The following is a 24,640-nucleotide window of genomic DNA, read 5'->3' as shown; positions in this document are numbered from 1 at the left end:
GAGCACTTTGCCGCTGCACAGACACAAATACGGAACATCTCAGTTGCGACGAACCGCTCCGATACTCTTTCCGGACTTTTCTGGGGTGTTACCAAAGGGAGCTTGTGCGTCGACAGAATTTGTTGCTCCCATGATTAAGTCAGAGCAGCCGCAAGAAAATATGACGTGGATGAGCCCTACATTCGCAACAGGCGGAAGAAGAAAGTCTCAGAACATCAAACATGTGAGAGGAGGTTATTTCACATTCTGAAGCATGGTGTGCACCCCAAGCTCAAGACAAGGAGCTTGCCAAGTTTATCTAGAAAGAAGGAGTCGCGGCCACTCTGTTCCCACAGAGGTGGCACGAAGGGTACAATGGGCGAGAAGAAAATAAAGCTGCCCAGCCCGCACCACCTGAGCTCAACGGGCTACTGAGATGGCACACATGGAAGCTATCAAGCTGGCCTACGCACTAAACATATCACACGAAATTTGCATGCCAGCCTTGGATGGCTACAGCGGTTTATGGGCAGACAAGAGTTTTCAATGCGTGCCAGAGTCGTGCTTCTCTTATGTCTGCAGCTCTCCCAATATTACCGATGACACCCCTATAAGGGACATGACCATGGGTCATGCCACGAATTAATTCTGTTGTAGCATGCTGCGATGTATGCCCCTCACCACCTAACATGCACTGCACGAGGTGGGTACAGAGTCCCTTTCCACTGGCGATGACGGTCGGGGAAAATGCATTGTCCGGTAAAAGCGAGCAAAAGCTCCAGACTCATTGTAGAGCACTACACTATACGATGAGTATGCACACGCAAATGGTGAGATACAGTGTGAAACATCACCGTCACTAGAGCAGCCAATGAAGTTTTCCCTACACGCTGTTAAGGTACTTATTAAGATACCTGTTGGGCTGACTGGGCTGGCACCTCAGCCAGGCTGGCCACCGTGACGGGCGCGTCCTTGCTGCTCATCTTCAGCTGCAGCGGCGGGGCCTTGTCTGCTTGGGAGGGAGGCACCAGGAGGTCGCGCAGGGTCTCGTTGTACACCTCCACAAAGCTGGCCACCATGGTGTACTGCAAGGGAGGCAAGCCACGTCAATCATCACTCTGTGGAATCAAAAAGGGGTGCAGTCAATGTCAGGCTTGAAGAGCAGTAGCGCAAGAGCGTCCACGCTCCCTCCTCCCTTCCTGCGCACACTGACCGTCCACTGGGGCTGCTTCTGGGATACCTCGAAGACCTGGTGGAGGGCCCGCGGGATGATGCCGCTCAGCTCGTCATCCAGGTCCCTCTCCATGGTGTTGGTCTTGCCGGCGTCCGCCTGGCCGTAGGCAAAGATGCACACGTGATAGCCGTCCAGAGCAGTATGCACCAGCTGGGAGACTTGGGCGTACACCTCTGCCAGACTGGCCACGCCCGGGAACACTCGGTCAAAGCTGAATGTCAGGACGGTCTCCCGTTGCACCTGTACGGACGAGGCAGAAACACCCACACTTGCCCCCACTGTGCAGGGCTGACCAGCCATGGACGACAGATCACACCTCGATGCGGAAAACAAATCTGCAGTGACCAATGTGCAATGTACCGAATGCACAATGTTGAGCCCAGAGAGAATTTCGCTTGGCTGTAGAGGTGCCATTGCACTGGGCAGTCAAGGTTAGATTTTGTATGTAGAGCAAGGCTGGGCAGTTGGAAATATCGAGAGGTAAAACCATTAGCAAAGGGAAAACCTATTTAGGCATGCACGCAATATATATGACCGTACCAGAATTGTGTGCCTGGCGCCGCTAGGCACAAAAGTGCCTAAGTGCTTTCCAATCCCCACAAGGTAGCTGCCCCACAGCCTCGCACAAAAGGCTGAAATCTATCTTTCACGAGCGTGAGCTTTCCTGTAATGTAGTGTTCCACAATGTTTTGTTCACTTACAGCGCTGCACAGACCTTCTGAGAAGGCGCCGTGGTTTGCATTCACCGTAAAAGAATTTCTTCATTGCTCTTTTACACAATAGGAAATAAAATTTACTAACATGGCACTTTGGGCTGGTTGGTGTCATGCAGAGAGCAGCACAGCTTAGCGGCCCAGCATCCAATCTCTCCAGCGCTAGGAAATATCCTCACATTGTTTGCCACACCGGAGCCTTTGTTTGAAATGAGTGAAACGAATTTTAATGAACATCTACTGTGCTTTTTTGTTGAAGCACATTTCCCTTCTTTTGCAATTATGACAGCGTGTTATGCAAACTAGAAAAGCAGTTATTGGACGCGCAGTCATTGGCTAATCACGGGTCCAAACGAAAAACTTTCAAATTCAAGCAGCAGCAGATCAGCAAACAAATTATGCAGCCGAAATAGACCATGTCATGTCATGCACGTGAACAGAATAACCGAACAAAAATATCACTGTAGCACATTCGCTTCTTGAAATCGGGTAATTACAAAATTTACAAAATACTAAGCTCCGGGATCTGTGTCGGCCTGCGCAAACGTAACCGTAAATTACATCTTGTTAAATAACAACTTGAAAAAGACATTAGTTCATTGCTTGTTGCAATATATTCTAAGATAAACCCACCTATCAGCTAAGTATTGCAGGCACTCCTCAAAAATACATCTTTGGTGCTGCCTTAAAATTAAGGGCTGACTTCATGTGTACTGGCAGTGAATTCCAGGGTAGTTCCCCATTAAATACTTCAAGCGTTATACGAGGGGGTACCCAAAAGAAACCGGACTTATTTTTGTTTGAACTTATTTGTTCACATTTTAAGCACAGACCTTCAATCTACTTCAAAGTATTCCCCACTCGCAATGATACGCTTGTCGAATCTTTCATTACATTTTTCAAAATATTGTTTAAATTCATCTTTTGTGATGCTTGACAGTGTCTCCGTCGTTTTTTTCTTCACCTCAGTAACATCAGCGAAACGCTTTCCATTAACCTATTTTCTCATTCTAGGAAACAAAGAAAGTAGAACGGGGCAAGGTCGGGATAGTATGAGGGGTGAGGAATAGGGGTCATGCCATTTTTGGTCCAAAATTGTCGTAGAGACAGAACTGTGTGAGCAGGGGCATTGCCATGATGGAAAAACCAGTCACTCGACCGTCACAAATCTGGCCACTTCCACCGCACACTGTTGCCCAATCTTTTCAAAACATCCAAGTAGAAAGCCTGCCTAACTGTCTGACCCTGCGAAACAAATTCTCGATGGGCGACTTCTCTCACGTCGTCGAAAAAACAAATCAGCATTGTTTTGAGGTTTGGTTTCACCTGACGAGCTTTCTTGAGGCGAGGTGAATTTGAAGTTTTCCATTGGCATAATTGTTGCTTTGATTCAGGATTCGATTCAGGAACACTTGAGTTGTCCCGATAGCATCGTCCTTGTACGTCTTTCTTAATATTTCAAGAGTTTCCATTCAACTTTTTCCGGGCAAAAATCAAAATATCACCGGCGCACGCTGTTCACGAAAATCAGCCATTGCAAAAACGACGTTCACACAAAACAGTCGTCACTCTAAAACTCTGCATAAACTAGTCTTACCTCCTTCAACGATGGCACTCGGCTTACTGACTCTGGAATGTTCGTTCTATGCGCTCCTAGTGGCAAAACGCGGTACCACAGAAGCTTTGCCGACCAAAAAATTTAGTCCGGTTTCTTTTGGGTACCCCCTCGTACTGTGTATATCATGAGACGCAGGCAGATTAAACTTGTGGTTGGCTGTACCTCCCGTATTTTGGGGTGGAATTGTAAACAAACTGATCAGAAACGGGTGATTGGGCTCTGTGTGAACAATTTCAGCAGTTTTTAATTGATACAACGCATATTGGTAGCACGCGAAATGAGGCGTTCAACGCTTGGCTTTATGAAAGAGAGAATTCAGCGAGCCTTGGAGACAAAACACTAATAATCCCTTTCAAATTTCAAAGTACAATATTGCCACGTATCACTGTAGTGTTTATTCGTTCACGCTCAAGGCTGCAGGAAAGGGCTGTTATCATTTTTGTTCGTGACGCGAGAAGCGACCAGTCTAATCTCGATTGATCGCAGCCATGAAAGGCTGCATCTAGCTTTTTCCAGATTACTGTAGATGATCTTGTCCTGCTATCTGGAAGTTTCTTTGCCGGTTTTAAATTGAGCGATGCCGCGAGCGGCGGGCATTCGTAGTTCGACGACCGACGAGCACGTTTGTTGCTTACCCCGCCGCCGAGTGATTCAGTTCTTTTCCGGGCGCAAGTCAGCCCAAATAAAGAGCTTCGTTTCCAAGTCTTGTTGGTGTTTTCATGACCGCCGGACTGCCGTCACTACAACGTGACATCTGGTGGAGGTGCTGGGCAGCCTTCCATGTACCGGACACCCCCTACAAGCCGTGACGTCAGCCCTCTGAGTCATCAACCGCAGGACCTGAGTCCAGTCCACCGCGCTAGCCGACGCCTGCAAGGGGACGCACCAGAGTTCGGGACTCTGCCGGACCCTACCCGGAAGCGGAAGCCAGCCGCAACATCTACCATGAGCTTGCCCCAGACGACGACTCCAATCATTCTTCACCAGCCCCGGGTGCCACCGGCCTTCGACGCTTCGCCTGGCGCCGACCCCGAGGAATGGCTGGAGCAGTTCGACCGTGTGGCTATCTTCAACAACTGGGACGATGCCACGAAACTTAGGTACGTCTTCTTCGCCTTGGAGGGACCAGCAAAAGTCTGTTTTGAGAATGAGGAAGCTAACCTCACGAACTGGGAAACCTTCAAGGAGCAGCTTCTAAAGACCTTCACGAACGTCGTGCGAAAGGAGAGAGCCCAGCAGCTGCTACAGTCTCGCATACAACATCCAAACGAGACCGTTGCTGTGTACACTGAGGAAATGGAGCGTCTCTTCCGGCGTGCCGACGCGAGCATGAAGGAAGAAGAGAAGGTGAAGTTGCTTATGCGAAGAGTTAAAGAGCAACTATTTTCCGGCCTCGTTCGCAACCCACCGAAAACCGTCGCGGAATTCGTAGAAGAGGCATCCACAATGGAGAAAACTCTTGACGCCCGAGCCCGTCAGTATCACCGCCAGCAGCGCTTTTTGTCAGCAAGCTGCATGGATACCGCTAACAACGATAACCTGCGGGAGGTTATACGTGAAGTTGTGCGAGAGGAGCTCCGACGATTGCTGCCAACGGGAACGCAGCCGCAACTTTCATCGCTCACTGACGTCATCCGGGACGAGGTTCAACAGGCCTTGGGTGTGACGCCGACACCAACGCAGCCTCTGCAGCCCCCAGCCATGACTTACGCCGCAGCTGTGCGCAGTCCTGCACCTCGACGACGGGACCCAAGCCTCTATCGCCCTCAGCCAGCTGCGTTGGACCGCCGCCCACTCACCCAGCCCGCCCGTCCTACGAGCGACGCGCGCAGCCGAGGAAATGCGACGAGTGGAGAACTCCCGACCAGCGCCGCCCACTATCCTTCCACTGTGGCGAAGCCGGTCACGTCCTCCGGCACTGCCCATACAGAAGACTGGGCATCCGAGGGTTCTCTTACGATGCTCCACGACCCCGACCCGGCCAGCGACCAGCCGAAATCGAGTTTTTACGTCGGGAAGAATACTCATCGCCGAGCCGCCTTACACGTTCCCCGTCGCCATCGTCCCCGCGCTTTGTATCTACTAGCCGAGGTTACGCCGTGCGTGGACGCTCCCCCAGCCCCCGAAGGTTAAACTAAATAAAGCAGCCTCTGGAGGTGAGGTCGCTTCTAGGCGCAATGACAAAGATCCTCCATCGACGAGTACTCAAGACCATGCCTCAACTACGACGACGACACCGACGACGACGACACCGACGATGACGACGACGCGGCCAGACTTGAAGCTTTTACCGCTGCCCAGTGAAGTAACGTCGCAGTACGCCCACCGCAGCCTCACTACTCGACGAAGCCGAGATCGGACACCGAAGACAACGTACAATACGAGAACGCGAACAAGTGACCTTGAAGTTACGGTCGACGGTCACGCGGTTACTGCCTTGGTGGACACGGGAGCTGACTACTCTGTCATGAGTGGCCCACTCGCTGTCCGACTCAGGAAGGTAACAACAACCTGGGATGGCCCGCTGATCCGCACCGCAGGTGGCAACCTGATTACGCCGTAAGGACGCTGCATCGCGAGAGTTACTGTAAATGGGAGAACCTATGCGACAACCTTCCTGATCCTACAGCAATGCTCGAGAGACGTGATTTTGGGAATGTACTTCCTGAACGAACATCGGGCGATCATAGACCTTCGATCTAAGTCGATCAAGCTTTCCACGGAAAAAGCCATACCTGTTGCGACGGGCGCGACTCATCACGTTGCCTTAACCCATTAGCGCCCAGCGTACTTTTAAAAGTACACTTAATTTTTTTATAATTTCACCACCAAAGACTGCAATTTTCTTTTCAAGTAGGGCATGCTTTTGTCAACAGGGGATTGGCCAACCACCCTTAACTAATTTGGCGCACTTCCTCTGCTCAGTATGTTAGCTTTCCGTGGTGAAACTTCAGGATGTTTGTTTCCCACGAAGTGCACCGGTAGTTGCTTGCTTATAATTTTCTCACGGCCGCATTCATGTACATATTACGCTAGTTTCAAGTATAGAGCAGCACGAAAGACGAAAGTAAACAACGGATGCTTTGAATGTCCCGCACCTTTGGCATTTTTTGCTCTGTGATGATTTATATACTGCTGTACTTTCTATAGTACACTGGGTCTTCCTGTGTGCAGAACGGCGCCTATTTATTCCAGTTCATAGATCTTATAGTTACTTCCAATTTTTCGGAAAAAATCATTTTGTCTGCTCAGCAAGGCCTCGGAGGCTGCTGTACTTGCAGCTAGCGGTCTTGAGTTTGATGATGGTATGATTTTAATTGGTTGTAATAAAGTTTGGTTATAAGAACTGAAGGTTCTGCCGAGCAGACAGTTACTGTTATGCCATTCACACCGTCTGCGCAAAGTACTTGAGTTCAGAAATGAAACTTTTGGAAGCGCGTGTTGTCCTGTCGTCACCTGAGGTGATTTAAACCCTTAGTGACCATTTCATCTTTTTTTTAAATTTTTTTACCTCTCAAGACATTCTTGTAACGCTCCACTGGGAGGAATTTAGGGCTAGAGGAACCGTTCGCCAAAACAGGTTTAGGAAAGTGTTCACTCGGGCCAAAGAAAGCGATGAAATAGAAGCAGCCATGAAACATCGATTCTTGCTTCAGTAGTATAGGTTACATGCCTTTATTGAAGTCTACGATCAACAGTATAGTAACTATGGCTTGCAACTATAACAGCAGTGAGCCTACGTGTTTTGTAGAGTGGTGGTTGCCTATAGCACAAGAAAAACAGATTTTTTTAAAGCCAAAACTACTTTCCTTTTACAACAGTGGTATGGCAGGTGTTGACCTTTCGCATCAAGCCATCTACTGCCAGTATATCAGCATCAGGGACAAAAAGTGATAGTGGTTGTTGACACCAAAGATCAACTTTGCAATTGTTAAAGCCTGAACAATCTAACAAATTGCTAGAGACGACCCTGCTGACTATTTTTGCTTTGGTAAGAACGGTACTCATTATTATCTACACCTTGACATGCAGTAACCAGCGGTTCGCAGACACTCTGGCTCAATCGTATCTGATGCTTCTTTGAAAAGGAGAAAGCTTTCCGTGCAAAGTAGGATAACTGCGGTGCCAGTATAGCCAGAAAATATTCATGAGGGCCTGCAAGAAGTGTTATATCACCCTGCGTAGAAATCGCAGACATAATAACAAAATTCACGCCACCAATAGGAATGCAGTGCGGTAGCCACATGTGCTATGGGGAAGACCCAGTGTACTATAAAAAGTACACCTGTGTAACCTCTGGAAGGAATAAAGCAATCGTGACGAAATTTCAGCAATCTCTTTTTCTTTACATGAGAGTATCATGTGCTAAGAATGAAGAAAATCCCTCTGCTAGATTTTTCTTGGTCCCTAATGGGTTAAACGTCCTCGATGAAGCATTGAGCGTGCCGCCCCGATCAAGTGTTCTCGTCGGCATAGGTACTGGAGACATCGAAAATGCCGAAGGCGTTATCGAGGGGAACACCCAGTTACTCCTGGATCGAGGATTGGGCGTCCCGAGGGGAGTGGCCGAAATCCGAAATGGCCAAGCCCAGGTGTTGCTAACCAACTTCACGGAAGAATACCGGCATCTAAACAAAGGTACGACGATCGCTTTCCTCGACGAGCTGGCAGACATCAGAGACGTATTTGCCCTACCCGACCAACCCGCAGAACCATCTGACCAAGGCCATCAACCCACGTTCGACATCAACCCGGCATTACCCCGGAGCAGACAAGACCAAATACGCAGTCTTCTTCAAAGGTACACCGATTGCTTCTCATCAGCATCGAATGTGCGACGAACCCGGCTTGCCAAGCACCGCATTGTCAGACGAACACGCACGACCACTCCGACAGAGCTCCTACCGCGTATCGCCGCTAGAACGCCAAGCTATCCGCAAGCAAGTTGAGGAAATGCTTCGTGACGACGTCATACAGCCATCGAGGAGCCCCTGGGCAGCACCGGTCGTCCTAGTGAAAAATAAAGACGGAACCCTTCGCTTTTGCGTCGATTACCGCCGCCTGAACAACATTACGCAGAAGGATGTCTACCCCCTCCCCCGCATCGACGATACACTGGACCGGCTGTGCAACGCTAAGTACTTCTCATCGATGGACCTGAAGAGCGGCAACTGGCAAATTGAAGTCGACGAAAGAGATCGCGAGAAGACTGCGTTCATCACGCCAGACGGACTCTTCGAGTTCAAGGTGATGCCATTCGGCCTCTGCTCTGCCCCAGCGACGTTCCAGCGAGTAATGGATACGGTGCTCACAGGCTTGAAGTGGCAGATTTGCCTAGTCTACTTAGATGACGTTGTTGTCTTCTCCTCAAGCTATGAAGACCACCTCAGAAGGCTTCGGATAGTGCTGGAAACGATCAAGTCTTCAGCCCTGACACTGAAACCAGGGAAGTGCCACTTCGCCGACGAGGAGCTGCTGTTCCTTGGTCACGTCGTAAGCAAGGATGGAGTTCGCCCAGACCCCCAGAAGACGGCTGCGATCGCAGAGTTTCCACAGCCTAATGACAAGAAGGCTATACGCAGATTCCTTGGATTGTACGCTTATTACCGACGATTCGTCAAAAACTTTTCGCGCATCGCTGAACCTTTGACTCAACTTACCAAGGATGACGTGCCTTTTAAATGGGAAACGCAACAAGAGGAAGCTTTCAACGAGCTGAAGCGCCGCTTACAGTCCCCTCCTGTGCTCGGGCACTTTGATGAAAACGCCGAAACCGAAGTTCATACCGATGCAAGCGGGGTGGGCTTAGGAGCGGTCCTCGTTCCGAAAAATGGCAGACAGGAGAAAGTTATCGCGTACGCTAGCCGTTGACTGTCGAGAGCCGAAGCCAACTATTCTACGACAGAGAAAGAATGTCTCGCCATTATTTGGGCCACGTCCAAATTTCGCCCCTACCTATACGGACGACCATTCAAGGTTGTAAGCGATCACCATGCTCTGTGCTGGCTGGCCAATTTGAAAGTTCCCTCCGGCCGCCTTGCTCGTTGGAGCCTGCGTCTTCAAGAATTCGACATAACTGTAGTCTACAAATCTGGCCGCAAGCATTCCGATGCAGACTGCTTGTCACGAGCTCCTGTCGACGCAGCACCCGAAGAGGAAGACGAGGACGCTTTCTTAGGACAGGTAAGCGCCAGCAGTTTCGCGCAGCAGCAGCACTCAGATCCTGGCTTGCAAAGCCTAGTTGATTATCTGAAAGGCAAGACCGCATCGCCTCCCCGAGAGTTCAAGCGGCAACTGTCGTCCTTCGTCCTTCACAATAATGTCCTCCTGAAGAAGAACTTCGCGCCGAACAGGACAGTGCATCTTCTTGTCGTGCCCAAAAATCTCAGGCAAGAAATTATGCAGGCATGTCATGATGAGCCGACTGCAGGACATCTCGGGATTGCTCACACGTTGCACCGCATCCAGGAGAAGTACTATTGGCCACGGCTAGCTACCGACGTTTCCCATTACGTGAAAACGTGCCGTGAGTGTCAGCGACGCAAAACGCCTCCGACTAGACCAGCCGGACTCCTGAACCCCATACCACCGCCAACTAAGCCCTTTCAGCAAATAGGGATGGACCCCCTCGGCCCCTTTCCGACCTCTTCATCAGGAAACAAGTGGATCATCGTGGCCAGCGACTACATGACCCGCTACGCCTAAGAAAAAGCGTTGCCTAGTGGTACCGCAACAGAAGTCGCAAAATTTTTTGTCGAACAAATTCTCCTGCGACACGGCGCCCCGGAAGTGCTCATCACAGACAGATGAACGGCGTTTACAGCGGAGCTGACGCAAGCCATTTTAAACTACAGCCAGACAAGCCATCAGAGGACCACTGCCTATCATCCACAAACCAACGGACTCACAGAGCGTCTCAACAAGACCATCGCAGACATGCTCTCCATGTACATCGACGCCGAACACAAGACGTGGGACTCCATTCTGCCCTACGTGATCTTCGCTTATAATACTGCCGTCCAGGAGACAACCAGGTTTACCCCATTCCAGCTGGTATACGGCAGGAAGCCCACGACAACACTCGACGCAATGCTCCCGCACGTTTCCGACGAAGACAACCTCGACGTCGCCGCCTACCTTCATCGCGCCGAGGAAGCCCGAAGACTTGCGCGGCTTCGCATTCAAGACCAGCAGCACACCGACGCCCGACGCTACAATCTGCGCCGACGAAACACGCATTACAAGCCAGGTGATCGGGTTTGGATATGGACGCCAGTTCGCCGCCGTCGATTGAGCGAAAAGTTGCTGCGACGCTACTTTGGCCCGTACAGGGTTCTCCGTCGCATCGGTGACCTCGACTATGACGTCATCCCCGACGCCACTACAGCATCTCAGCGACGCCGCCCACGCCCGGAAGTCGTACATGTCGTACGCCTGAAGCCATATTATGAACGCTAAAGAACTCGAAGTTTCATTTTCCGTGTTTATTTTCATTTTAAAGCATCGAGACGATGCTTCTTTGGAAGGGGGTAATCCCACGTATCACTGTAGTGTTTATTCGTTCACGCTCAAGGCTGCAGGGAAGGGCTGTTATCATTTTTGTTCGTGACGCGAGAAGCGACCAGTCTAATCTCGATTGATCGCAGCCATGAAAGGCTGCATCTAGCTTTTTCCAGATTACTGTAGATGATCTTGTCCTGCTATCTGGAAGTTTCTTTGCCGGTTTTAAATTGAGCGATGCCGCGAGCGGCGGGCATTCGTAGTTCGACGACCGACGAGCACGTTTGTTGCTTACCCCGCCGCCGAGTGATTCAGTTCTTTTCCGGGCGCAAGTCAGCCCAAATAAAGAGCTTCGTTTCCAAGTCTTGTTGGTGTTTTCATGACCGCTGGACTGCCGTCACTACAACGTGACAATATATTGCTTATGCCTGTCGGGTGATGCAAACAGAATGCCAACACGGCTATCTCTCTGATGTTTCGGAGTTCTACAGCATGCCGACAGAACATGCAGTCCACCATGGGAAACAAGCAGTCCAGTGTGCCTTGCCACCCACTTGCACTGCCATGCAGTTTTCAGTTGGCCTTCACGCTCACAAGTAGCACAACAATAGTTAAATTCTGTAAATTTAATCCAGGAAGTGTGGCACAACCACACCACTGGCACGGTTACGAAAGCCCTATGGCCACAGGGTCCCGCTCACTTCCGGGTCCGTGCGGAGCACCTCGACGATCCGCTCATCTGGCAGCATCAGGAAAGGTCGCTGCGGAGCTTTCTCGGAGGGCAGGAGGAGACGCAGGCTGCAGAACACGCGGATATTGCCCTGCGACACCGCGTGCAGAGGAGACCGAATATACACCGGTCCGTGCTCACTTGCAGCAAATGAAGCAACAGCATAGCACCTTCACAGCAGACCATAAAGGCATTGCATTCAAGTTTCACCATCCCTAGAAGAAACAAGCGATGTACAGTAGCATACGCATCATGCCTGGCCATGTTTCCGTTTTCCCTGACCTGTTGAAATCACAATCATAATCTTGACCTTGCGCGATATTTCAGACCTCACTCAGGAACCATGACACACCTCACAGGGACTTTATTTTGGCTCGAGTCCGAAGTATCGATCGCGAAAATGCTGATCATCACCAGCCTGACTATGACCACTGCAGGGCAAAGGCCTCTCCCATGTCTCTCCAATTAATGCTGTCCTTTGCCAGTTGCGGCCACCGTATCCACGCCAACTTCTTAATCTCATCCGCCCACCTAACTGTCTGCCGCCCCCTGCTACGTTTGACTTCACATGGAATCCACTCCATTACCCTTAAGGCCTAACGGTTATCTTGCCTTCACATTACATGCCCTGCCCAAGCCCATTTCTTCCTCTTGATTTCAACTAGGATGTTCTTAACCCACGTTTGTTCCCTAACACACTCCGCCAGCTTCCGATCTCTTAACGTTACAGCTATCATTTTCTTTCCATACCTGGCTGAATGGTCCTTAACTGAAGCTAAACCCTGTTTGTTAGCCTCCACGTTTCTGCCCCATAGGTGAGTACCCGTAAGATACAGCTGTTGTATGCTCTTCTCTTCAGGAATATTGACAAACTGCAATTCATGATCCGAGAGAGCCTGCGATACGCGCTCCGCCCCATTCCCTTACTACTTCCAGCACCTCGCTACCAATTGCGAACTGCTGTTCCGTTGCTAGACTGTTGAACATCACTTTGGTTTCCTGCGCTACCGTCATCCGTAGCGGCAGACGCAGCATGTCCTGTATTACCGTGAGTGTCACTTAGAAACGTGGTTGAGCAGTGAGGGTGGAAGCTGAGCAAGAGCCTTCTTATGCTGCCTATAGCATCAAGACTGCCAGAATCAAGGTCCTCCTTAGCTATTCAGCAGACAAGGAAAGAGGAAAGAGGGGCTCGCTATGACAAACGTGACTGAAGCGAATAGCCACTGCAACCAGTGGGACATGTCGCAGCTTGTGCTGGTCTGAAAGATTTTTTGCCCAGGTGAGTAGCAAGAGTGGACAAGGACAGGACAAGGACAGGATCAGGACATTTTCCGATACTCATACTGTGCAACAAATAGCGCTTGTGGTATGCCCTGCATTCCACCGTTGCGCAGTTCGGGAAAAGCGCTGCACAGTTCGGAAAAAGCGCTGCGCACTACGGGAAATAAGCTTTTTTTTGGCGCGGAACGGATGCTGATATTGACGTATCATCTAAAAGTTGTAAGCTGCAGTTGAGGTGAAATGAAGTTTGCCAGGTCACTGGCCTGGCAAGCTGTGGTCACTGGCCTGGCAAGCTGTTCCTTCTTAGACTTTCTCCAACAATTTTCTTTTTAGAGGATAGATAGAACACAGTTTACAAGGCTTATTGTTTGCAACGAAGAACATGTATGCGTACAACAACCCTCGGTCAGAACTGGGTGTGCTATTGGGCCCTTGTAAACGGAGAGATGTGCACACAGCCTCAGCTCTTAACAGCACGGGAGTAAACAGCAACGGGAAACCAGCAAAGGGCTGGACATGGTGCGCAAAGAAATTTAACCGTGAAGATGACATGTGCAGTGTGTGGTAAAGCAGCAGATACAATGAAACACACCTCACTAGAATGCGGCAGTATGCACCCAGATGTTGACAGTATAGTCATAGTCATTCTTCCCGCGGTAGTAGCTTAGAGATAAGGGTAATTCGAATAAATTTGAGACGCGTTAGCAGGTAGCGAAAGGAAAATTGGTAGCTCAAAATCAAGGCGGAGACGCAAGCATACAAGTTCTGGATAAAAATTTGCCAGAAATAAATAGGATTAATATCTAAAGCAAGATGGCAAAGTTATAGAAATACCGCTCACCTTAAGTTCCTGCAGGCTGTTGTGCAGGGCGCGGCGGTCCTGCTCAGAGGCATTCAGCTCCTCCTGCTGTTCTGCCACCTTTGCACGCAGGTCTGCAAGAAGCAATTCGAGCCGCCCCTTTTCCGCGGCCAGTGTCGCCTCTTGGTCCTCCGGGGACTCCTGTTCTGCCTGTGCCTGAAAGGCAAGGAAAAGGTTGGGAGCCCAAGGACACAGTACAATAAGAGAAGTAGTTATTTTCGAAATGAGACAAGTGGAGAAACCAAAACTAAGTGAAGTTAAGCTGCAGTGATCAATGAACACTATGATCAACCATGAACGACTGATGAAATGAGCAACTATAAATTTAATACAGGCCAAATAACTAAAGTCTAATACAACTCAAGTAAAAAATTGGAATTGGCTTTGCTCTGCTATGCCCGGATATACGGAGCGTAAAGCGACGGTTATTCTTGGACAACCTCGGGATCGGAAGAATTTCAATTTTCCAGTCTTCTGCGCCGTCTGGCAGCGGCTCAACTCTCCTTAGCTTCCATGCCGAGCGCGAACATCGTTTTTCCGCCAAGCGCATTATGTATACACGGCGCACCCTCCGTGCACATGCGCAGTAGCGCAACTGTCTTAAAAACGGCTCCAGCTAAAAGTCAGGCGTCGGAGAGGTCCGCGCACCGGCTGTGACGACGAGCCGACGCACCTGCGCCTCTCGGGAAGTCACGCGGCTCTCGCGCATGCGCATAACGTGCGGCGCACACTCATGCGAAGCTCGAGTCTGGCCCGGTTAGTATAGCTTTACGCTGCAAAAGCAGTCGACGGTGTTAGTGAACCTAGCTACACTTGCAGCGACCTCTGCCCCGTGCCATCACAGCCATACAGCGACGGCAAAACCAAAGCGCAAGCTCCTGCGTAGCACGAAGTCCATAAATGCAAATCGAACAATGCAATGGTGACAAAAACTAGGCCAGAAGGCACAGTAAAAAATGTTGGAGGTGAGGCGCGTGCTGCAATCTCCCTTGCTTCCCGCCCCCTCATTTGTTAAAGCGAACTTCCCGATATCTTTTCAATGGGCTATCACATTATTGCCTCTTGACGAAAGAAAAAGTTTTAATGGACACTGACAAAAAGCTAGCTCTCAGGGCAGTTCGTTTTAACCAGTCTCATTTTGCAAGCCATTTCTGCACTTAGCAGGGGAAGAGGGTCATAAAATAGTCTTAATGAAGTCAAAACTATAAACCTTAAGGGAGAATATTTTTACATGCACATTCAAAACATGCCATTCAATTTCGAACAAAGCATGTGTCTGTGCACTTCTGTAATGTGTCATGCAAGCAATTGTTGTGACCTTTAAAAACATTCCTCTGCAGGAAACTTGACAAAATACATGCAATTGCATTTTCCCAATGCCAAGATATGCAGTAAGGGCAAAATTATAACCCTGCCGATTGCAGGACCCAAGTTCTAGGGTTTTTCAAGCAGCCAGCTCAGAAATGGCATAGGAAATTTCATCCAGATTGTCCCCACTAATCCATTGTAACCACTAGCACACTAGCAGCTGAGTCAATCAAGCAGCAGCTGCACAATACTTATGATTATTCTCCAGCACGCCCCAAAGTATCTTCTCTGGAAAAAGTCTTCCCAGATTCCACAGCGGAGACTGGTGCCAATGGTTGACACATTTCTATCACACCTCCCCCCACTGGACCCCCCCTCCCCCCCCCTCAGGAGCGCCCACCCTTGGCGATTCCATCCTGCAATATCCAAGAGCAGCTGCAGTGAAGAAAGTAACAGGAGAACGCACCATGAGGGCCGCACGCTCGCAGCGAAGCCCTGCCAACGCCCCAGTGGCTTGGGCCAGCGACCACTGCAGTGTTGCCACCTGCTCTGTGGCGGATGTCAGCTGAAGGGTGAGCGAGTCCCGCTGCGGCTCTGCTGGAGACAGCTTGGCCTCCGTTGTGCTGAGTGCAGAGAGAAAGGTGGAAAAACCACAGAGTCACTCCAGCACCATTGCCAGCCTAGTACACCAAAACCTTGTTTATTCGGACTTCATTCGAAAGCGAGTGAAGAAAATGTCCGAATTATCCGAAACTGAAATTATAGAATTAGAGAAAAGCAACTCGCATGAAAGCAAAAGATCAGTGCCTAGCTTTTAGAAAAGAAATATTAAGGAGGAAAACAATGCGACAACGGCGATTTTTTGGAGTTCCATCGAATCCTTTAGTTCACGCACACATGATGGTTTAAAGGTCCCTGCGAAGTCACTGTGTAACGTGGTAGCGCTGTAGCTTCTTTGCACTTGGGTTTGCAATACAGGAGGCTTCTCCACACAAACGACAAACAGCACAACAAATCTAGAGTTTCTGCGTGCTGGAAGTGGAGATACCACGCAGACAGAAACGACAGAGGCACGCACCAATGCGGATCAACAAGCTGCTTCATGAGTCAAGAAAAGAAAAGATCAGTAACAAGGCAACTTCTGTTCTAAATGGAAGCTCCGAAAAAGGGACTAGGCTTATGGGTTCTGTAAGCCTGTCGATGGGGGCGTGCAGATTGCAAACACGCCTGTTTGCGCATGTCAGAGGGATGCGATAAACAATGCAATATTACAGTTCAGGTCTATAAAGAATAATATTTGTACGACTTCTTTTCGAGCAGGTCATGCTTTGCCACGGCGTCACATCGGGAGGCTGTCTGAATTAGCCGATGCCAACCTTGGGGCATTCGAAAAAACAGGCTTCTAATGCCATAGAGTTGCGTGAGAGCTTGGTGGGACTCTGGCAACAGTGAATTATCCGAACTAATGGGGGTCGAATTAACGAGGTTGTACTGCAGCAGCAAAATCAACAAAAAGTGGCTACAGCACCTGTAGCTACTACCAGTGCAATACCAGTAGCTGAGTTGTAGGAGAAACCTGCTCTTAAGTTCCCTTAGGCTGAGTTTTCCGGGCTGCTACATTTTTGTGAGCCAATCCCATCGAGGCTCCAATAGAAACCTATACAATACAGACTCTGCTGTTAATCACAACTATGGAAGTGTTCCTGCACGCTACGTGGGGAACGCAAGTTGGCGACAGTGCTTGACCTTGGGCTGGTATATACAGTGAAACCTGAATGTAACGAAGTTGAAAAAATTCCAGGATTTTTCATTACATCCAGGTTTTCTTTGCATGACGTTTTCGCAAGAAGATCCAAAAGGGAAATGCAGAACGGAAACCAAAAAATGAAATGTAGGCGAAATCACCTGGATAATGTTTACAGAAAACCCCATTATTCAATGTCTTATAGTGGAACTGCCGCCGCCACTCTGCTGCAGCTCGCGCAACGCCACTGTAAGGTGAGGAGACGGGGAAGGCGGGAGCACCACGGCCAAGCTAGAGGAGAGCGCATACAGTCGTGTGGCTGCCGTAGACCGGCCGGCGGCCCCGGAGGCGCATTCTTCTTCCTGCATGTTCCCTCTTTTGTTTTAGCAGCCGCTGTTGTCCCAGGAAACGGACTGTTTGCCTTGCGTCGCTGGAGTTCCAACGCGCGAGAGCTATCGGCGGAGGCGGAATTACGCAAACCAACCGCGTGCCGGCGATGGACGCGCCTTGCTCGTGCCGCTTTGTTTTTGCTATGTCCTATCATTTTTCGCTGCTTTTGGGCATGAACTGTTGTAGTGCCATGTGGTATGGCGTTACAAAAGTGAAAGCAACGGAGATGCGCCGACGGCGCTGGAGCATGACACATTATCTCAACTGCAGTGTGTCGCTGCGATTGTTGACTCTGCTCTCATGTCACTTCGTGCTTTATAGTCTTGAAACTTTTGTGCTAAATTTTGTTACCCAGTGGAAGCTAACAGATATAGTCGGCCTAGGGAGTTCGTTTTATAAAGGAGAACTGCCGCTACACGTTCATTACATACAGGTCTCAAATACACACACTTCAATGGGGGTGAATTATCCCCCAATATCGCGGGCTCGGCTAGCGCAGACCAGCTGGCTTTACTGACCTTGGCCGTGGACAATGCGAGACGCATAATACAGTAGCCGACCGACATTTCAGACTCCAATAATTTGGACTAGCGTGGTATTTAGGACTTCGCTGAGGAACCGTCGCGCACCTCATAGGAATTTTCACTACTGATATTTAGGACTTTGCGGAGTATAAAAGTTCTAATTTTATGACCAAAATAGACGTCAAAAATACTGCTGTGATAGTTTCTCAGCTAAAAGTTTGTTATTTCGGCCTAATACAGATGCGAGCGGCCATTGCTGTCACTTCCAACCCATTTGCAGCCACCGTAAAAGGCCCCATCTTGGATTTAAACGGCGTCATCTTGCCGGGAGGAATCCGACTAGTTTGGATAGGCTTGGCTATTTGGTCTCCATCGTTGCCATTCGTGATAGAGAGATGCTCTCCATTGCCATCGAGATGGCCTACAAAGGACGCTCGATAGGATTGAGAACGGTACAGCGTGACAGCTGCAGCGTCCACTGTTGCTTGGACGACACACCCCGTGGTGTGGGGCAGTAAACGCGGTAGACGGTAGGAGGGCAGAGGGGGGGGGGGGACGGGGGGGGAGGGGGGACTGCATTCGGATGCGCTCGCTTCCGCTCGCGTCTTCCCTTGGTTTACCTATGGGTTACCTCTCGGTCTTCGCGAACATCATTGCGCCATGCGAACTGATTGTTCTTGCTTCGCGCAGCGAGTGCACTCATTCGAGGCATGACCGCGGCTGCGTTGCACTACCTGGTGTCATGTGATAGGGTGCGGACATGAAGAAACCAGGGTATGACTCACTCTAATATTCCTTGTAGGCGGAACATGGGGAGCGGCAATTTTCGCTATTTTGAAAGGTGGTTTCTCGCACAAAAGTTTTTTTTTTTAATTTCACGAATTGTTCGGACTGTTCGATTATTCGGTCCATGTTTCGGGTCCGGCCGAGTCCGAAAAAACTGTCGGCGACTGTATTGCATTGAATTAAAGTTCTCTCTCCAAACTGCTACTAAACTCAAGCAAGCGTGTGAAATAAGTGAAAAAATATCTGGTCAAAGGCAATCAACAACAACTACAATCAAACTGAAGTGCTGCAAATGTTCACTAAAAACTGCATGGTCAGCAGAAGCAGTAAATTTGTTTCGATCAGCAGGATTCTTGTTCTGGTTGCGGTTCGCACACCCGTGCCACTTACCTTAGAGCCGACTGGAGCTCAGAGACCGTCGTAGAGAGCTTGGCATTCTTGGTGCGCTCCTCATTCAGCTCAGCGACCACCTTCTCGAGCTCCTGCAGCTAGAAAACAGGCGGAGGGGGGTACGACACAGCCATTTCATTGAAACACTCATCGTCATCAGTAGCCCGACTAACCACTGCAGAAGAAAAGCCTCCCCCATATCGCTTTAATTTGTCCTGTCCTGTGCCAGCTGCGACCACTTAACCCCCGCAAACTTCTTTACCTCATCTGCACAGAGAGTTTTCTGCCGCGCCCTGCTAAGCCTGGCTTCTCTTGGAATCCACTCAGTTAAAATTCACGCAATACGGCTCTCAAAAGACGCCAAGGAACTCGCGAGTTAACTCTTCAGTCCCTTCCCGCTGGCATGGAAATTCCAAGTTGAGTTAATAATCACCTGCTAATTAGAGAAACAGTCTGCTACAATTAGACCCAAAACAAAGTGGGTAAAGGAAAGGTTGGAGGGTCACAGACATGCACGGATGTAAGTGGTCTGGGAACCCAAAAAGCACTCCAAAAAGAATAGGGGTTCCTGCAGAACCAGTATGAAAACCCTTGATCTAGAGCACGAACGCAGCTGAGCAGAATTTAGTGAGGGGGCATCGAGAGAACTCCCCTATGCAAAGCAGAAGGATGATGCAGGAACAAAGAAAAAAATGCCTGGGATTCAACCCAGCTGAACCCAATTAACAGAGTGGAAGGCGATCCTCTCCTCGCTTTCTACTTCAATCTTAGCATGTTTACCCTCTCTAGCTTTAGCCAACGTGCCCTATCGACATTCATGATCCTAAGAGTCATCAGATTACATCAGCCGCCTGCGATTCACAGCCGAAGCACTGGTTCCAGCGTGCGACTCCTCCATGGCTATCTGTGAACGTCAAGTAACGCTTCGCGCTTTTTATTGTCTTATCAGATGAATGGAGAGTTACGTGATTCAACGCATATGCGAGGTGAGCGTTGAGTCACGTTGTCCAATGCAGTTGCGAAGGCAATCGAACGCCGCTTGGTTCATGGGCCACAGCTTCGCCGAGTCTTATGGCATGACTGCGCAGCCACACCCCTGCTCCACCGCTTGAAGGTCATTCTCCGGAGCAACATGACCTTGAGGTTTTGCTCGGGAGTAGAGCTTCCGCTCTAAATGAACTTAGCAGAGCCGTGAAGCAAGAAGTGGGACCCCAATAGTGACTAGAAGGGCAAGCCTCTAGAAATTCACGCGAACAGAACGAGCGCTCCTGTTGGGGTAGACACTTCAGCCACTCAAGAGCATGCTGGCTGGCAGGAGACTCGAGCAGACATCCACATTAAAAAGGGTTCGCCATTGTGCTGCAAGGTGACGACTCTGCTGCATATCATGGTGAATCTTACTCTGTGGGTTGTGAACGTTATGTTGGTAACGAGTAGAAGTGCCGGCACCTGCAGTGAACACATATTGGCTTTGATTCTAGAAAGAATGCGGCCCGATTTGACATCACAATGCACCTAGTAACTGCGCAACCACAGGTCTCAAGCACCCTGCAGGGTTTTCAGGTGGCCTTCCACATGTCATCCATCATTACTCCAGAGTGAAGAGCACTGATTACACGACCCGTCTACTAGCGAATTGCACAGCACTGCTCGAACCACTCACAGAGGAGCCACGTCTACCAAGAACTGGGCACGCAGCTTGAATAAACGTACAATTAGAAGCAGTTCGGCCAGGATCCACACTACTCACTACAAGGCCTCTAATGCAGATCCCCAGCATAGTGTAAGTTAGGCTCACTGGTCCGTTTTTTGTAAACCCTGCAACGCATTACGAGGCAAGGGTGGAGACAAAGGTTGAGACACACAACGGTTTGAAGTTGGTGCTGTATGTGTCCAAGGTAAATGCATTACACGCTTTTAAGGAGAGGCCTGTGGCACTTACCAGAGGCAGCCGTCAAATGGTCACAGAGTCACTCGTTGCGGCATTGCACAGAATCCATGACAGCGCAACATTGGATATGTGCCCAGAAATTTCCACACGTGCAGTGCGGTTTCCACTGGTGGGTTATCGAATGCCTCTCCCGCGGGCTCATTGCCTCGCTATTTTTGATGCGGCTACGAGGGTGCGACTGTGCACATGACGCACATATATGTACACACATACACACACACGCACACACTTTATACATGTAAATATGCATATGTATTGTAGGCATGTGTGTGTGTGTGTGTGTGTGTGTGTGTCTGTGCGTCTGTGTCTGTGTGTCTGTCTGTGCGTGCGTGCGTGTGTGTGTGCGTGTGTGTGCGTGTGTGCGTGTGCGTGTGTGCATGCGTGTGTGTGTGTGTGTGCGTGCGCGTGCGCGCGCGCGTGTGCGTGTGTGTGTGGGTGTGTGTGTGTAAGTTCTCTGTTCTCTCTCTAAGAGGCCTAGGAGCGCTTCATTGATGGCAGAGCATGAGCCCTGGCATCTAAGCCTCGCAAATTACATGACTGCCAGCCTCTGATTTCCGCACGTATCTGGAGCAAAAACTGCGAAGTAGATGAAGGACAAATTTGAGCTCACTCTTGTGGTGCTCTGGAGGCTGAGCTGCTCCTTCTCGCTCGACAGACCCTTCATCCTCTCTTCGAGGTCGAGGATCCGGCCCTGGAGCTCCCAGTGCTTCTGTTTGCCAGCTGTCGACGGCCCAAGTGCAGCCGTCACAGCCGGCGCTGGTCACACAACGAAGCCAGCAGGGTTAGAGGCCTACTCTCCGTTTCACACTCGGCATGCAATGTTGTGGAATCTGGGCTAGTATAGCTACCCACAAGAGCATTTTGCTCCGCTGAATATATCACTTTTCGAACCCTCAGTGAGGGTTTGGCTGAAAGCATGGAGTGGTATAAGATATGACAGGCAATCCAAACTGAGCTCAGTTATTGAGCCCTCCGATAATAATCCTACTGGCGGCAAACAGGCATGGCAGCCACATACAACTCCGGCGCATTTCACTCCTCCAGGTCTAAGTGAGGGGCAGGAAGAAAACGCTAAGCAAAATGAAGTTCAGGCAGTTGCAGTGTCTACATCGAACATACAACAACCATTTTTTTAGCCACTGACATTGCCAGCAATAATAACAGTGCCAATTTTGGCAGTGTTACACACTGTGCATAGAACGGAGTACACCGGCCATGCACTCTGGCCATTCACACTAAGGAAAGGCACATTTTTTCAGAATTCTTCAAGTGCTGCGCCTTGCAGCACGTAGTTGACATCGACTGCTTGGTATGGGTTTCGACACAGCTTGTCTCGAATGTGCATGGATCGCACCACATTGTTTAGCACCCCAGTGTTCACCGTTACCTGTGCGCTACCACTGAGAGCTGCTGTTTTTAATGCCGGACAAAGCCATGGAGTCATGGTGCTCCGTCACTTAAGCATGTGCGTGTAAAATACCGACCATGCGCCCATGTCCGAATAAGCGCCCACTTCCTTTCCTTAAGATTTTGAATTTTCCTAAAACACTGAACAAAAGCCCATGCATTATGTCACCATGTATGGAAGAAGTTCAAAAACACCGCAGACGCATCAGGAGCCTTGTTTGGCATCTCCTCGATGCTCATCGTGGAGGGAGAGTGGGGGGGGAGGAGGTGAACATGGTACTTAGGTCATTCAGATGATAAGCCTAAGCTCAAGCTCAAGCACTTTCCAAAGGAAACCTTGGGAGGATCGAAAGAGGGAACCAGAAAGGTGATATAGGAACTCCGTGAACGTGATGAAAGGAGCATAGGAAAGAGAGAGCTGACGAATTGAAAGCCGGATGCAGTGGTGTGGACAGACGGAGGGTTTCAGATCATGTGGTCACATTCTGTTTTAGCTTACTTTCTCTCCACACAATCGTATATGTTCATCGAGGTTTATTTTTAATGATCTGTCATCTGATCAAGCGAGGATCCATTCCATCATGTGTGCGTTCTGGATTTTCGCGCCGTGGGGTAGCAAGGACCCATCCCACAATATTTCACGATTATCTTCAAATTTTAGGTGAGCGCTTGATATTTTACGGTAAGTGACACTCCAGTCAACAGCTAGAGCTCAGTCTTGTTCCCGGCGATATTCATCGTCCTTGACAGTAGTCCAATAGTACTGCCAGCAAACATGCTTGTAACACAACAACATCTGTGACCACAAAGTAAGCAGCTTGCCTTTGGGACGCGCACTGCCTGTGGCCCCCGCGGCGATGTTGGCGACGATGTTGATGGCAGAACTGGCCACATTCCGCTTCAACCTGCTGAGCGGTGGGGGCATGCCGGCACCGGGGCGGGGCCGCTTCGGCTGCTCCGCGGTGCTTGCTGGCTGCAGAGAGGAGAAATAGATCGAACCGACAAGCATGCAAGAAGAAATTCATATCAACTAGAGTTGAACACGTGCTGGAGATGATGCACTTATCTGAAGTAACAACACCCAACCTCGATTTTTAATGCAGAATGGCATGCAGGTTCTCAGTGAAACAAAAAAATTGTTCCAGTGCATGGACAGTGCGACAGCGTCTTGAAAAAAAGTTATTAATGAAGTCTCAGTCACGAGATTGTCAGGAAACTTGCATTTTTGCATGCAGATTCCAAATATGTTATTTAATTTTATGTACAACAAGTCTGTGCCTTTTATGCAACTTTTATGTTATGTTATGCAACTTTTTATGCAAGAAGTTGTTACGCAACATGTTATGCAACTTTTAAAAGAAATTTTGTTGCAGGGAACTGGCTAGATTGTATGCCACTGGTTTCTCTTGACATCGCTCTATGCAGTAAAGATAAAATTATCCTGCCTGCAATAGAAGTTATTAGGATTGGAAGCTGTCACTTAAGAAACAGGATTACAAATTTTTCTTCCTCTTCGTGAAGTGGTAACTTCAAAACTCTGTAAATCCACTTCTATTACAAGCGGGATAATAATTTTATTCTTATTGCATAGCTTGATGTCGACAGAAACCAACGGCATGTATTCTATCAGGTTCCCTCCAGCAAAATTTCTTTAAAACTATCGCCAAGAATACTACAGGACTTTAAAATGTATCCAATATCTGACGGGTTGGAATCGTGTACTTCGAACCAATTGGTTTCATTCGGACAGGCCAAGTCGAACCAAATGGAATGTTCACTTGGAACGTCGCAACTGGATGGTTCCAAATACATAACTAGAACCATATGGAAATCCCAATTTGATCCAGTTGGAAACTCCTATTGGACCCATTTCGCCTGGGCAGCTCCCACTCTGCTCCTTGTTGCCTGTGCAGACACCATCTTTGCAGGCGACAGTTCTACCACTCGACAACATCATGCAACCACTAATATTAGGGCATTGAAACTCCCTTGGACGTCCCATGGATGACCTAAACTACCACAGAACGTCCAAAGCAGGTTCAGTGCCCATTAGGATTTCTCGTCAGTGGGCTGTACGTGCAAATGCCACCTCGGAATCAACGTACACGCAGTTCAACCGCACCACGTTCCAGCAATGCGTCCAGTGATAAACAGAGCAGCGGAGCGAAATGTGCCACTGTTGCTACGTTTATGCGGGAGACTGGGAGGCTGATAGCTGAAAAGCAT

General features: G+C 49.4%; 1 protein-coding gene across 1 annotated transcript in view; it reads right to left on the bottom strand.

The window, feature by feature from the left end:
• Positions 1-884: 884 nt before the first annotated feature.
• LOC149355797 (uncharacterized) overlaps positions 885-24,640 on the bottom strand; it is a 32,713-nt gene continuing 8,957 nt past the window's right edge. The window contains exons 3-10 of the mRNA XM_089576192.1: positions 23,237-23,387; positions 21,618-21,763; positions 19,057-19,154; positions 15,689-15,845; positions 13,897-14,064; positions 11,746-11,865; positions 1,193-1,453; positions 885-1,064 (exon numbers count right to left, since the gene is read on the bottom strand). Of these exons, the coding sequence (XP_089432318.1) occupies positions 885-1,064; positions 1,193-1,453; positions 11,746-11,865; positions 13,897-14,064; positions 15,689-15,845; positions 19,057-19,154; positions 21,618-21,763; positions 23,237-23,387 (1,281 nt within the window). The remainder of the gene's footprint in view (positions 1,065-1,192; positions 1,454-11,745; positions 11,866-13,896; positions 14,065-15,688; positions 15,846-19,056; positions 19,155-21,617; positions 21,764-23,236; positions 23,388-24,640) is intronic.

This window comes from Amblyomma mixtum, chromosome 3, assembly GCF_055824585.1.
Source record: "Amblyomma mixtum isolate Tamu chromosome 3, ASM5582458v1, whole genome shotgun sequence".
In the NCBI taxonomy this organism is placed as follows: Eukaryota; Metazoa; Arthropoda; class Arachnida; order Ixodida; family Ixodidae; genus Amblyomma; species Amblyomma mixtum.
The sequence above is the reverse complement of the archived record's forward strand: the minus strand, read 5'-3'. Positions and strand labels throughout refer to the sequence as shown.